At 39.2% G+C, this 13,324-nt stretch overlaps 1 protein-coding gene across 2 annotated transcripts in view; it reads left to right on the forward strand.

The window, feature by feature from the left end:
• Positions 1–13,324, forward strand: part of Larp4 (La ribonucleoprotein 4) — a 54,786-nt gene that overhangs the window by 7,494 nt on the left and 33,968 nt on the right. The window contains exons 2-3 of one of the 2 annotated variants that reach the window (XM_057791447.1): positions 8,983–9,121; positions 10,409–10,564. In XM_057791447.1, coding sequence (XP_057647430.1) covers positions 8,983–9,121; positions 10,409–10,564 — 295 coding nt within the window. The remainder of the gene's footprint in view (positions 1–8,982; positions 9,122–10,408; positions 10,565–13,324) is intronic. The other variant, XM_057791448.1, reaches the window with a different exon arrangement.

The raw sequence follows: 13,324 nt of genomic DNA on the forward strand, positions 1-13,324 counted from the left end.
ATAATAAATAAAAAAAGAAAAACAAACAACAACAAAAAAAGAGTGTGCTTTCCAGACTAATTATCAAGGTCCTAATTATCAAGGTCCAAATACTGGCTTTTTTTTTTTTTTTTTTTTTTTGGTTTTTCGAGACAGGGTTTCTCTGTGGTTTTGGAACTGGGCATTGGGCAGATTAGTTTACTATAAGGTAGTTCTCTGCTGAAAATCTGTAAAATGTTGATTATATTTTACTGGAGTTGTTATAAAGGTGAGCTCTTTTGTCAATATTATTCTTTGAATGAATGAAGAAGCTTCACTTTTTTTTAAATACAATTTTTTATGTTTATTTATTTATTATATATACAATACTCTGTCTGTGTGTATGCCTGCAGGCCAGAAGAGGGCACCAGACCCCATTATAGATGGTTGTGAGCCAACATGTGGTTGCTGGGAATTGAACTCAGGACCTTTGGAAGAGCAGGCAATAGCTCTTAACCTCTGAGCCATCTCTCCAGCCCAGCTCCACCCTTTTTTGAGGTAGAGTTTCATCTTGTAGCCCTAGCTGGTATGGAACTTATTGTGTAGACCAGGCTGACCTTGTCTTCAGAGATCTGCCAGCCTCTGCTTTGGGAATGCTAGCTTAGGGGTGTGCTAGACCATATTCCCACTTTAATTTTTCTTTTCTTTTTTTTTCATAAAATATGTTAAGAATCTTTTGAAAATCTGGGTGTGGTGGTGCACACCTTTAATCATAGTACTTGGGAGGCAGAAGCAGACAGATCTCTGAGTTTGAGAACAGCCAGGACTACACAGAAACCCTGTCTCAACCAAAAAAAGACTCCATAGTCATTGTTGAGGAAGTGCCATGTATTTTTTGGGTTTTCTTTTTCTTTTCTTTTTTTTCTATTCTTGGAGTTAATCGTGTTTTTCTTTTTTCAAATTTATTTTACATCTTTGAGTGTTTTGTTTGTATGTATGTGTGGGCTGTGTTCATGCCTGGTTCCTTTGGAGGTCAGAAGAGGTTATCAAGTCTCCTGGAATTGGAGTTACAGATGGTTGTGAGCTACCTTGTGGGTTCTCTGCAAAAATAAGTGGCCTCAGATGCCGAGACATATCTGTAGACTCTGGCTTTGTTTTTTGACACAGTGTCTTTTACAGCTCAGGCTGGCCCTCAGAGTCCTAAAGATTGAATTCCTGATCCTCTTCCTATGTGCTGGGATATCAGCTGTATACCCGTGTCTGGCCTTAAATTTTCTTTTTCCCGTAACTACTTAAAATTTAATGGTCCTATTGATCTTGGAAGTATGAGAACTTAACCTACCTGGTGAAGGAAATGTGACTCTCCTTGTTGCTGGGGTGGTAGTGGGATGAGAGAGACCTTTGAGACAGAATAAAACCAAACCAAACCATGGATATCCTGTCTATTGTGGGGCAAATAAATTTAACCAATTATATATTTGATTTCTTTTCTAAAATTTTTACTTGTTTGCTTGTGTATGTGTGTATGGAGACAGAGACAAATGGGTTTCTCTGTGTAGCCCTGGTTGTCTTATACCAGACTGGCCTGGAATTTAAGAAATCTGTCTGTCTTTGCCTCCTAAGTGATGGATTTAAAGGTTTGACCACCACCTTCTGGCTGCTCCCCCCCCCCCCATTGGGACTCCTGTTTCTAATACAAATATGGAAGTAAAACAAAAGGTTGCATATGTTATATATTTAATGATAATTTCCCCTTAACTTTTTTTACTTTTCTAAAAAAATATTTATTTATTATGTATACAATATTCTGTCTGTACGCCTACAGGCCATTAGAGGGCACCAGACCTCATTATAGATGGTTGTGAGCCACCATGTGGTTGTTGGGAATTGAACTCAGGACCTTTGGAAGAGCAGGCAATGCTCTTAACCACTGAGCCATCTCTCCAGCCCCCCTTTGTTACTTTTTGCATTAAAAGTGGTGTCTCTTAGAATAAGATACTCATTTTAAGAATTAGAAGCTTCCTTCCTTTTTCCTTTCTTCTCCAGGAAGGATTTTGCACAAAATCTTAGAAAAAATCATGGCTGTTCTTCGATTCTCTGGGAATGAGATACATTGTTTAAAAATAGTTGTGATTGGCACAACTTTAATGCCAGCACTCCAGGAGGCAGAGGCAGGTGGATCTCTGTGATCTGTAAGCTTGAGGCCAGCTTGGCCTACAGAGTGAATTTCAGGACAGCCAGGGCTACAAAGAGAAATCCAGTCTCAAAAAAAAAAAAAAAAAAAAAAAAGGTAATAGGCAGGGGAAATAAGAGGAATAAATTCATGTCTCAGTTTTAGGGATAGCTGGGTTGTTTTTGTATGGTACTGTATGTTGGCAATAGTTGGTAACAGTTTCGGTATCTACTCTGACAGGTTAGTTTGTTAAAGCATTATGCAACTGTGTAGCCTCAGTGACTTCTATAGGATTTGTACTGATCTTTTGGATTTTTGAGACAGGCTCTTTCTCTGTAGCCCAGACTGACATGGAACTCAAAGCTACTTTTGGGGGGAGTGTGGGGGGTGGGGGGTGGGGGTGGGGGGGTGAAGTACAGGCTTTCTGTGTAGCCCAGGCTGGCCTCAAATTTCTAATCTCATTCTGCTGAGTTCTGAGAATATTTATACAAAGATTACAGGAGAACAACAGTTTAGCTGTTTGATGTTTCCCTATTCTATACAGTTATCAAGCTGTATAGGATGCAAGACTTTTTATTAAACCTTAGTCGGACTGGAGAGATGACTTGGAGATTAAGAGCACTGACTGCACTTCCAGAGGTCCTGACTTCAATTCCCAGCAACCATATGGTGGCTGACAACCATCTGTAATGAAATCTGGGGCCCTCTTCTCAGAACACTGCATACTCAATCAATCAATAATTTTGGGGAAAAATCCTTAGGTTGAATCAAACTTGTTTATCTAGAACTTGTTTATCTGTGCTTTTTCTTAAGAGGCCAAGGCAGGATTTTGGATTTGAAGATAACTTCTGCTACATATTCTGTCTCAAAAAAGAAGGGAGGTGACACTATCCTGGTGTCATGACACATGCCCATAAATGCCAGCACTTTGGGTGGAGATAGGATAATGAGAAGTTCAGGGTCATACTCAGTTACATAGTGAGTTTGAGGCCAGCCTGAACTTAATGAGATCTTTTCTCCAAATCATCGGCAACAACAAAGTATATATATATATTAAAAACGTGTGCTTTGGGGGCTGTGATTAAGAGCACTGGCTGCTCTTCTAGAGGCCTCAGGTTCAATTCCTAGCACCATGTGGCAACTCACAGCTGTCTGTAACTCCAGTTCCAGGGGATCCAACACCTTCATACGAACATACCATGCAGGCAAAAACAAAGTTTTTGCCTCTATCTATACATTATTTAAACGTCACATTTATATACCATAAATAAATATAATTTAAAATAAGTGAAATTTTACTTGTCAACCTAAATAATAAAAGTAACATTAAGTTTTTGGAAAATGTAGAAAAGCACAAAAAATAAAATAAAAGACACTATTGCCTAGGGGTAAGTTATTTTTGATCTCTACAAGTTTTTCTTGTACATATGTGTTGTTCTCTCATACAATTGAGTAATTTCCATAGAAAGAGTTGCTTTCTTTCTTATAAAGGTTTTTGTGAACATTTTCCTTATTCACTTAATAATTCCTCCCACTTGTGGATCTGTATAGGTGGTCTTGTGTGCTTTATGCGTAGTTTCATCTGTTACTAACGCCTTGCATAAACATGGGGTAAGCAACAAATTGGCATTATTAAAGTGTATTTAGAGTTCATCCGTCTGGTTTCAAGGCTCTGGGGTATTCTAATATGTATGAACTAGGGTTATTGTACGAGTAAATATGGCTAATATTCCTAGCTCGCTGTTACAAAACCATGATGAACATCCTTTTGTCAGGTTTTTCAATACTTGTTCTTTTGTTTGCCTAGTAAGTCAAATAAGTATGATTTCTGGACCAATGAATGTGTACATGTAAGTCTTTTTTGACCAGTATTGCCAGTTCTGTAGAGAAGTTGTATAAATGATGGGAATGAACTACTGGATTGCTTGTAATGAATCTTTCAAATAACACGGAGACTTCTTTTTTTTTTTTTTTTTTTTTTTTTTTGAGACAGGGTTTCTCTGTGGCTTTGGAGCCTGTCCTGGAACTAGCTCTGTAGACCAGCCTGGTCTTGATCTCACAGAGACTCACCTGCCTCTGCCTCCCAAGTGCTGGGATTAAAGGTGTGCGTCACCACCCCCCGGCAACATGGAGACTTCTTATTAATTATGAAAGCTTGGCTTTACTTTAGGCTCGTTCCTAACTAAACGAATTATCTTTGGGGGCAAGGGTTGAGACAGGGTTTTTCTGTGTAGCTTCAGAGCCTGTCCTGGAACTCACTGTGTAGACCAAACTGGCCTCAAACTCAAGCTACCTGCCTCTGCTGGGGTTAAAGGTGTGCGCCACCACTGCCTGACTTTTTCTGCCTTTTTTTTGAGACCCATTGCCTAAATATCAGGCATGTGTACTCAGTAAACGATTGTTTCTGATAACAGTTAACAAAACAGAACAAAGGTGCTCAAGGATTGTATAAACCATAAGCAGATTTTTATTTTATTGCATGGGTGGGTATTTAGCCTGCATGTATGTCTGTGACTGGTGCAGACAGAAGCCAAAAGAGGGTATTCGATCTTCTGGAACTATACATAGTACAGACAGTTTTTAGCTGCCATCTCAGTACTGGGAATTGAACCTGGGTCCTCTGGAAAAAAATCAGTGTTAACCTGAGTTGTCTCTTCAGCCCCCATAATGTGATAAAAGTGCCTTATGATTTTAGAGATGTCAAAACCTATAATTATATAATTATTTAATAACAATAGTGTTTTTTTCTGCATACTTGCTTCTCAAATGTCAGAATTACTCTTTAATTTTATTTTATTTTATTTTATTTATTTTTTTTTTTTTTTGGTTTTTTCGAGACAGGGTTTCTCTGTGGCTTTGGAGCCTGTCCTGGAACTAGCTCTTGTAGACCAGGCTGGTCTCGAACTCACAGAGATCCGCCTACCTCTGCCTCCCAAGTGCTGGGATTAAAGGCGTGCGCCACCACCGCCCGGCTACTCTTTAATTTTAAAAGCAAAATATGTTGTATTCTTCTGGGAAAATTTAGAACTGGATTCTTTGCTGTTACGGTTTATTCTCACAGTTAATGTAGAACCATATTATCCCTGGTGTGACGTGTTGAGGTTGTGGAATGTTTATGATGTCATGAGGCTTCTCCTTCCTCAGTGACTAAGCAGTGTTGTCTTGAACAAGTAGCTCTGGTCTCTTGTGTTTGGGCGTTTCTGTCAAGAGCTGGCTGTAAAGCAAGGCTATTCAGTTTACTCAGCCCTTCTTCAGAGCACTCTCTTCTGCTTCTTCATGTGATACTTAGGAGTGTTGAGTCACTAAGAAAGTAGCTGTGCCAGTACTTACCTGTAGAAGTTGATAGAACTTGGGCTACCCTTAGTATTTGTTGATCCTTGGTGGCCTAGTAGTGCTTTGTGCTCAGAAGCAGAATACAAAGTAAATTAGAAGCAAACAAGTGGTAGTTCTTAGAGAAAAGGGAAACTGCCAATTTTTGCCTTGATTCTAATGGGAAAGGCCTTCAATAATTCTAACCCCAGTCTCTCCCAACCCCCATGGAATATGACTAAAATTCACTACCCTATTGTTTCCCAAAACCCTAGATTGAGAATGTAAGGTAGCTGAGTGTGGCCTACATATTTAATCCTAGCAACACTTAAGAGATGGAGGTAGGAGAGGGGGATCTTGGGAGGAGAGAGACAGGGAGGGAATGAATGAATATGAATGAGAATGATAATTTAAGGTTCACGGTGCACCTGGAAAAGGAAAATTTTTCTTCATAAGAGTCCATTTAAGCGCCGGGCGGTGGTGGCGCACACCTTTAATCTCTGGAGGCAGAGGCAGGTGGATCCCTGTGACTTCGAGGCTAGCCTGGTCTACAAGAGCTAGTTCCAGGATAGGCTTGATAACTACAGTGAAACCCTGTCTCAACACACACACACACACACACACACACACACACACACACACACACACACAGTCCATTTAAGCATAATTCCCAGTTTTTCCACAAATAAAATAAAATGACAAAAAGGGACTTGGAGACTTACAACTTATTATTTGGGGAGCATCTTAGAAAAAAACTTAGTGAACTGAAGGAAGATAATAAGAAATTGCTTAGAATGCAAAGCCTGGCATGGTGGTACATGCCAGTAATTTCAGAATTCAGAAAACAGATACAGGCGTATTTTTGAAGTTTTAGGTCAGTCAGGACTAAATAGTGAGGTCCCTTTTCAGGGTTGGAGGAAGAAAAAGGACAGAAGTTTTAAAAAAATGTTTGATACATGGAACAGATGGTGCGCAGATGAGAAGGTGTATGTATGTTGTATTGGAGTTCCAGAAAGAAGTAATAAAGCAGAGGGGCAAAATGTAAAGAGATTATTTCCAAGAATTGTGTAGAATCAATGGAAGACAACCACATTTCAGGGCTCAGTGCCAGAAGATACTGAGACAGGCCAGCCAGGACTATACAGAGAAGGAAGGCCTTATCTCGGAACAACAAAAAGAGTCCATATTTAAACAGTAATCACACACACACCCCTCATAACATTGACACCAGCAAGTTTTAAATATCGTTGAGGAGACCTAGGCTAGCACAAGTTCTTTGTAGTTCTGCTATCAAAAATTATTCTGTAACTAAATTAACAATCACTAACCAGAGAGTAACTAATGGCAGAGTGGTGGGGAGTACTTAAGTACTTGTTCTTAAAATATGAGTGATCTTAGACACGGCACACAGTATACCTGACCCATCTCCCCTCCAGATTTAGTTTCAAAACTTAAAAAAAAAAATCAAATGTATTACTATTAGTATGTGTGTGGTGTTTAAGTGTGTTCATATATGCCATGGTGTGTGTGTGAAGGTCAAAGGGCAACTTTGTCAGTTCTCTCTTCTTTTATGCAGGTTCTAGGGATCACACCCAAGTTGTCAGGCGTGGCAAGTCATTTACCTCCTAAGCTATTTTGCTTGCTCTCATAACTTTTTCAGTTGATAAAAGAAAGCAGTTAAGAAATATAAGCCAGGGGCTGGAGAGATGGCTCAGTGGTTAAGAGCATTACCTGCTCTTCCAAAGGTCCTGAGTTCAATTCCCGGCAACCACATGGTGGCTCACAACCATCTGTAATGAGGTCTGGTGCCCTCTTCTGGCATGCAGACATACACACAGACAGAATATTGTATACTAATAAATATTTAAAATAAAAAAAAAAAAAGAAATATAAGCCAGGTGGTGGTGGCACACACTTTTAATCCCAGCTTTCAGGGGGCAGAGGCAAGTGGATCTCTTTTAATTTGAAGCCAGCCTGGTCTACATGGTGAGTTCCAGGACAGCCAGAAACCCTGTCTCAGAAACCAAAGCAAAACAAACAAACGGAAGAAGAAATATATCTGGCGAACAGTAGAGTGTAACAGAAAGATACTTCATTGAATATTACTGAGAGAAACTCAAGTAAAAGATCGACTCTTTAGAAGAGTATGGGAGAAATTCATGACTTTAATGCAGGAAAGACAGACAGGCCTCCTAGAAACACATACATATGAGGGGCGGGGAGATTTTTAAGTGAAGGGTTTGGTAAGACAGTTTAGAAGATAAAGGTATTTGCCACTAAGAAATCCGAATTTGATTCCCAGGACAGGACACACACGATTGAGAGAGAACCAACTCTTGAGTATTATCCTTTGATCTCTGTGTACACACATGCAGTAAATAAATAATTTTAAAATTCGAAGAGAGCTGGAGAAATTCAGCAGTTAAGAGTGCCTACTACATTGCTTTTAGAAACATTTTAGATATGTGAATACTTTTAATAAATTTTATTATCTTTTCAAATAGGTTGGGGTAAAATAGTATTTTCTCTATTTATTTATTTAAATTTTTTTGGATTTATTTATTTATTATGTATACAACATTCTGCCTCGATGTATGCCCGCATGCCAGAGGAGGGCGCCAGATCTCAGTACAGATGGTTGTGAGCCACCATGTGGTTGCTGGGAATTGAACTCAGGACCTCTGGAAGAGCAGCCAGTGTTCTTAACCTCTGAGCCATCTCTCCAGCCCTATTTTTTTTTTTTTTTTTTTTTTTTTGAGACAGGGTTTCTCTGTAGCTTTGGAGCCTGTTCGGAACTAGCTCTTGTAGACCAGGCTGGCCTCGAACTCACAGAGACCCACCTGCCTCTACCTCCCGAGTGCTGGGATTAAAGGCGTGCGCCACCACCGCCTGGCCTCAATTTATTTTAAAAATAAAATTTTGTTTGTTATTTTGAGATAGGTTCATGTAGCTCAACATGACCTCAAACTTAATAGTTGTCAGCCTTGAACTTCTTATCCTCTTGCCTTTACCAAGTGTGGGAGTATAGACCTGTGCCTCCACCTGCTCAGGTAGTATTTTAAAGAGTGTTTAAAAAGGCCAGGCATAGTAGTACATGCGTTTAATGCCAAACTCAGGAGGTATGGGCAGGAAGATCTTTGTGAGTCCTAGGCCAGCCTGGGCTACACAGTGCTACCCTATCTTCACAAGAAAAATATTTTTTAGAGGTGCATATTTTTTATTACATGGGTAGCCATATTTCACACCGAAATCTGAAATTCTTATCTCAGATCAGTTACTTTTAACTGTTTTATTTTCACATGGATCGAAAACTAGTATTTGGCTGGGTGTTGTGGTACGTACTTGTAATCCTGATGCTTAGACAAAGACTGATGACAACTGGAGCTGTATAGAGACCCTTGAGTAGGAGAACACAGACCTCATAATTATGTACTGTTTGTCTGTTAGTATTGCTGTTTTTATTTTATTTTGCTTTGTTTTATTTTCAAATTAATAAAAAAGCCCTTGATCTCAATTTACACAGATCTTTTTTGATTGTTTAGCAGGTGACATCTAAAGGCACTGGTTTAAATCCTAATGCCAAAGTATGGCAAGAAATTCCTTCTGGAAATCCAGATGGCACTCCTGTAACGGAAAGCACTTGGCACGAAACTGCAGCCACATCTGGATCTCATCCTGAGGGTAAGTCTTAAGTATTTATTGGAAAATTTAAATTTTGGTTAAATGTATGATTAAATTAGCTCAAACAACTTTGAGATAGCCTTTGGTTATTTGCTGTGTTGGTTAACATTTTTGTGCTGAACAAAATATATAAGAAAAGTCAACTTTTTTTTTCTTTTCTTTTTTTTTTTTTTTTGGTTTTTTAAGACAGGGTTTCTCTGTGGTTTTGGAGCCTGTCCTGGAACTAGCTCTTGTAGACCAGGCTGGTCTCGAACTCACAGAGATCCGCCTGCCTCTGCCTCCCGAGTGCTGGGATTAAAGGCGTGCGCCACCACCGCCCGGCAAGAAAAGTCAACTTTAAGGAAGAAAGTTTATTTTGGCTCATGAGGTTCAGTTCATAGTAACTTGGTCCCATCACTTTGGGCATTTTGAGTCTCTTGGTGAAACAGAGTTGCTGATCACTGGACCCGCAAAGAACCCGAAAGAAAAGAGCTTAGGACCTGCCACCACAAAGCTCTTATCTTCAGTTAGGCTCCACTTCTTAGGGTGCCATCATTTCCTAAGAGCTGCTAAGGTCTTCAGCTCAGATTAATACAATGATGGAGTGAGTCACAGTTTATCCAAATATTGCCACACTGGGTACCAAGCTTTTATCTCAAGCAGTTGGGGGTAGTTTTCAGGTCCAAAGATTTGAAGTTATTTGTGAATGCTTAGCTTAGCATTATAGTTTGTCAATGATTTTTTTTTTTTTTTTTTTTGTATATTACATGATTTTAGTCACTAATGTATTGTTTTTGGGTCAGCATCTAGCCCATTTTATAGCCCATGTCCTTTAGAAGTTCTGATAAGATTTGCATGGGTCTGTCATCATCAGATGTGTTGACTCACTGGTGTTGGGCAGTTAACCTGGCGTGCTTATTTCCCTCATCTGCATAACAGAAAGAACGGAAAGTGATAACCCATCATAGTGTTTGATGCTTCCAGGAAAGTATGCAAAGGAATTAGACAGCAGCTGGATACAGTCAAAACTTGTCTGTCTTCAGAAATAACTTTTTGGGAGCCTGTCTTGGAACTCGCTCTGTAGACCAGACTGGCCTCAAACTCATAGAGATCCACCTGTCTCTGCCTACCAAGTGCTGAGATTAAAGGCGTGCACCACCACCATCCAGTTCAGAAATAACTCTTGCCAATGTGGAAATTTTCTCCAGCTGGTACAGTTCCTTGAAATTGTTTTTAGAGGATGACTTAGTCACTGAAGGTGGGTTTAAATAATTCCTGTTTACTTTTAATACTGTTTCTTAAAAACAGGTAATCCAGAACTTTCAGAAGATATGTGCAAGGAGTATGAAGTCATGTATTCTCCCGCTTGTGAAACCACAGGAAATACTACAGACATCGAAGAGTCAGCTGATGGAATGATTTTAGGACCAGAAGATCTGAGTTACCAAATATACGATGTTTCTGGTAACCTTTGTTTTTTATTGCTAAAATGAGAATTTAATATCCTTAGCTCTGTTCCTATCATTGTTTTGATAAACATGATATTGATCAGTTTGTTTTCTATTTTGAAAAGAAGCGTATACCAAACAACTTTTAGGTGATTATTAAAAATACTGTTGGCTAGTACCCAGACATAAAATTTGTAGAGGAAGTCTTTGCAAAGACCTGTTAAAAGCATGAGATTAAAGATAACAGGAGAAAGTAATTAAAAGAGATCCAAATTTCAAAAGTTATGAGTTTCTCAATTTATTAGTCGATCATTGCAGTTTTGTCAGTTTTTCTATCACTTTTATCAGCATGAAATTTATTTTATTTTTATTTATTTATTTATTTTTTTTTGTGGTTTTTCGAGACAGGGTTTCTCTGTAGCTACAGAGCCTGTCCTGGAACTAGCTCTTGTAGACCAGGCTGGCCTGGAACTCACAAAGATCCGCCTGTCTCTGCCTCCCGAATGCTGGGATTAAAGGTGTGCGCCACCACCGCCCGGCATGAAATTTATTTTAAAATAAGTATTGTATTTCAGAGATTAATTTTAAGAAAAAAGTATATATTAAGCAGTGGTGATGCTTTAATCCCAGCACATTGGAGGCAGAGGCAGATGGATCTCTGAGTTTAAGGCCAACCTAGTCTATAGAGCAAGTTCTAGAACAGCCAGGTCCACTCAGAGAAACCCTGTTGGGTGGGGGGAGGGATACATAGTTCTAGATGGCAGAGGTAGCACTCACTCCTAATCCATGCACTTGGGAGTCAGAGGCTACTGGATTGAGAGTTTGAAGCTCACTTAGGCGTAATATGGAGTCTGTCTTTAATGTCAGCAACAGACTTCTGTGATTCTGTTTGCAATGGTTTTTTATTTTCGTTTTTGTTTTTTTTCCACATTGATCCAACCAGCCTGGAGGTAGTAGTCAATATGATTTAAAGGGGTTACAAAAAAAATTCTTAACTGCTGACCCATCTCTCTAGCCATAAAAATGGAGGAAATTTAAAAGGAACTGAAGTGAACTATAGATTGTATTTATCTAACTTTATTTTTCTAAAGGGTCTTTTGGAAAAATAGTTGTAATAGGCATATCTCTTTCTGCTTCAAATAACCCTATGATTTAGAACAAAATCTATAAGCAATTGTCTTCAATTATTCCTCTTTCCTTGAGGCTGTGTCATATGAAGTATATAGCCCTGGCTGGCCTAGAACTTGCTAAGTTGTCCAAGCTGGCTTCAAACTCAGATCTGCCTGCTTCCAAAATGGTACTGGTATTGAAGTGTCCAGTACCATTCCTAGCTTTAATTAACCTTTTAAATACTTAGAATTGTTTGTGTGTCTGGTGTGAGCTTGTGACCACTAGTGTGCCCCCTTATACTGAGGTTTTAGGGACAGGCAGCCATGCTTAACTTTTTACCTGGTTGCTTAGGATTTCAGTTCAGTTCCTCATGCTAGCTTCTACCTAGTGTGCATATCCATTCCCAGGATAGATTTCTAAGTCGTTTGACTTATAAGGTAATTTCTGAGATGTGGGGCTTATAAGGTAATTTCTGAGATGTGGGGTTGCTATTCCCGTATCAAAATTTAAAGTGATAAGTCCATAGGCTGGAGAGATGACTAAGTGGTTAAGAGCACTGGTTGCTCTACATTCTTCAAACACCTATGAGGCAGCTCACTGCAGTCTGTAACTCAGTTCCAGAGGATCCAGTGTGCTCTTCTGGCCCCTGCAGGGACCGGGCATGTACATGGTGGTCCACAGACAAAATTAATTAATTATTAAAAGTAAATTAACAAAAAAAGTGATGTCTCCTTTCACTTTATGGTCATATTATAGTTAACAGTTGGCTACTTTGAATATAGGCTTGATAAATGGTATAGTGCAGCTGGTTTGAATGTGCTTCCTGTAAATGACATTGAAAGTTGAGTAAATTGGTTATTCACTTAGCATTTGGAGAGGTGACTTTTATATAACAGATTGCATATACAGGTGAAAACGTTCATGGAGTATTGGTGCTTTGGCACACTAAGTTCAATTCCCAGAACCCACATGTAGGTAGATGGAAAGAACCAACCCAACAAAGCTGTCCTCTGGTTGCTATATGCATGCCTACACACATTTTCTTACACACTATTAATTTTTTCTTTAATAATGTGTATATATTTGTGCCTGTGGGGGCCATAGGGTTGCATCTCCCTGGGGCTTGAGTTACATATGGTTGTGGGACTCTCAATTTGGGCGCTGGGAACCAAATTTGGGTCTTTTGCAAAAAGTAGTCAGTATTCTTTTTAACTGTCGAGTTACCTCTCCAGCCCACAATAATTTTTTCAGAAACAAGATTCCACAGAAACTGGAGAGAGATAACTCACTTGTTGATTAATAGCACTCTTCCAGGGGACCTGGGTTTGATTCCCAGCACACCCACATGGCTAATCACAAACCATAACTCCAGTTCTATGGGATCTGATGTCCTCTTTTGTCCTCCAGTGGCGTTGGGCACGAATGTGATACAGAGGCATACATGTAGACAGAACACTCATATACATAAAATAATAATGTAAAAAATTATTTATATTACATATATTACTGGGGCAGTGGTGGTGTGCTCATTTAATCCCAAGAGGAAAGAAGGAAGAAAGCAGGGAGAGAGGGAGGAATATGTATACTTAGAATGAAAAACCTTCATTACTGTTGAAATTAATTTATCACTGTATATTTTAAGTTTAGCAACTAATCATTGAGGAAA

The sequence above is a fragment of the Chionomys nivalis genome, chromosome 17 (assembly GCF_950005125.1).
Source record: "Chionomys nivalis chromosome 17, mChiNiv1.1, whole genome shotgun sequence".
Lineage (NCBI taxonomy): Eukaryota > Metazoa > Chordata > Mammalia > Rodentia > Cricetidae > Chionomys > Chionomys nivalis.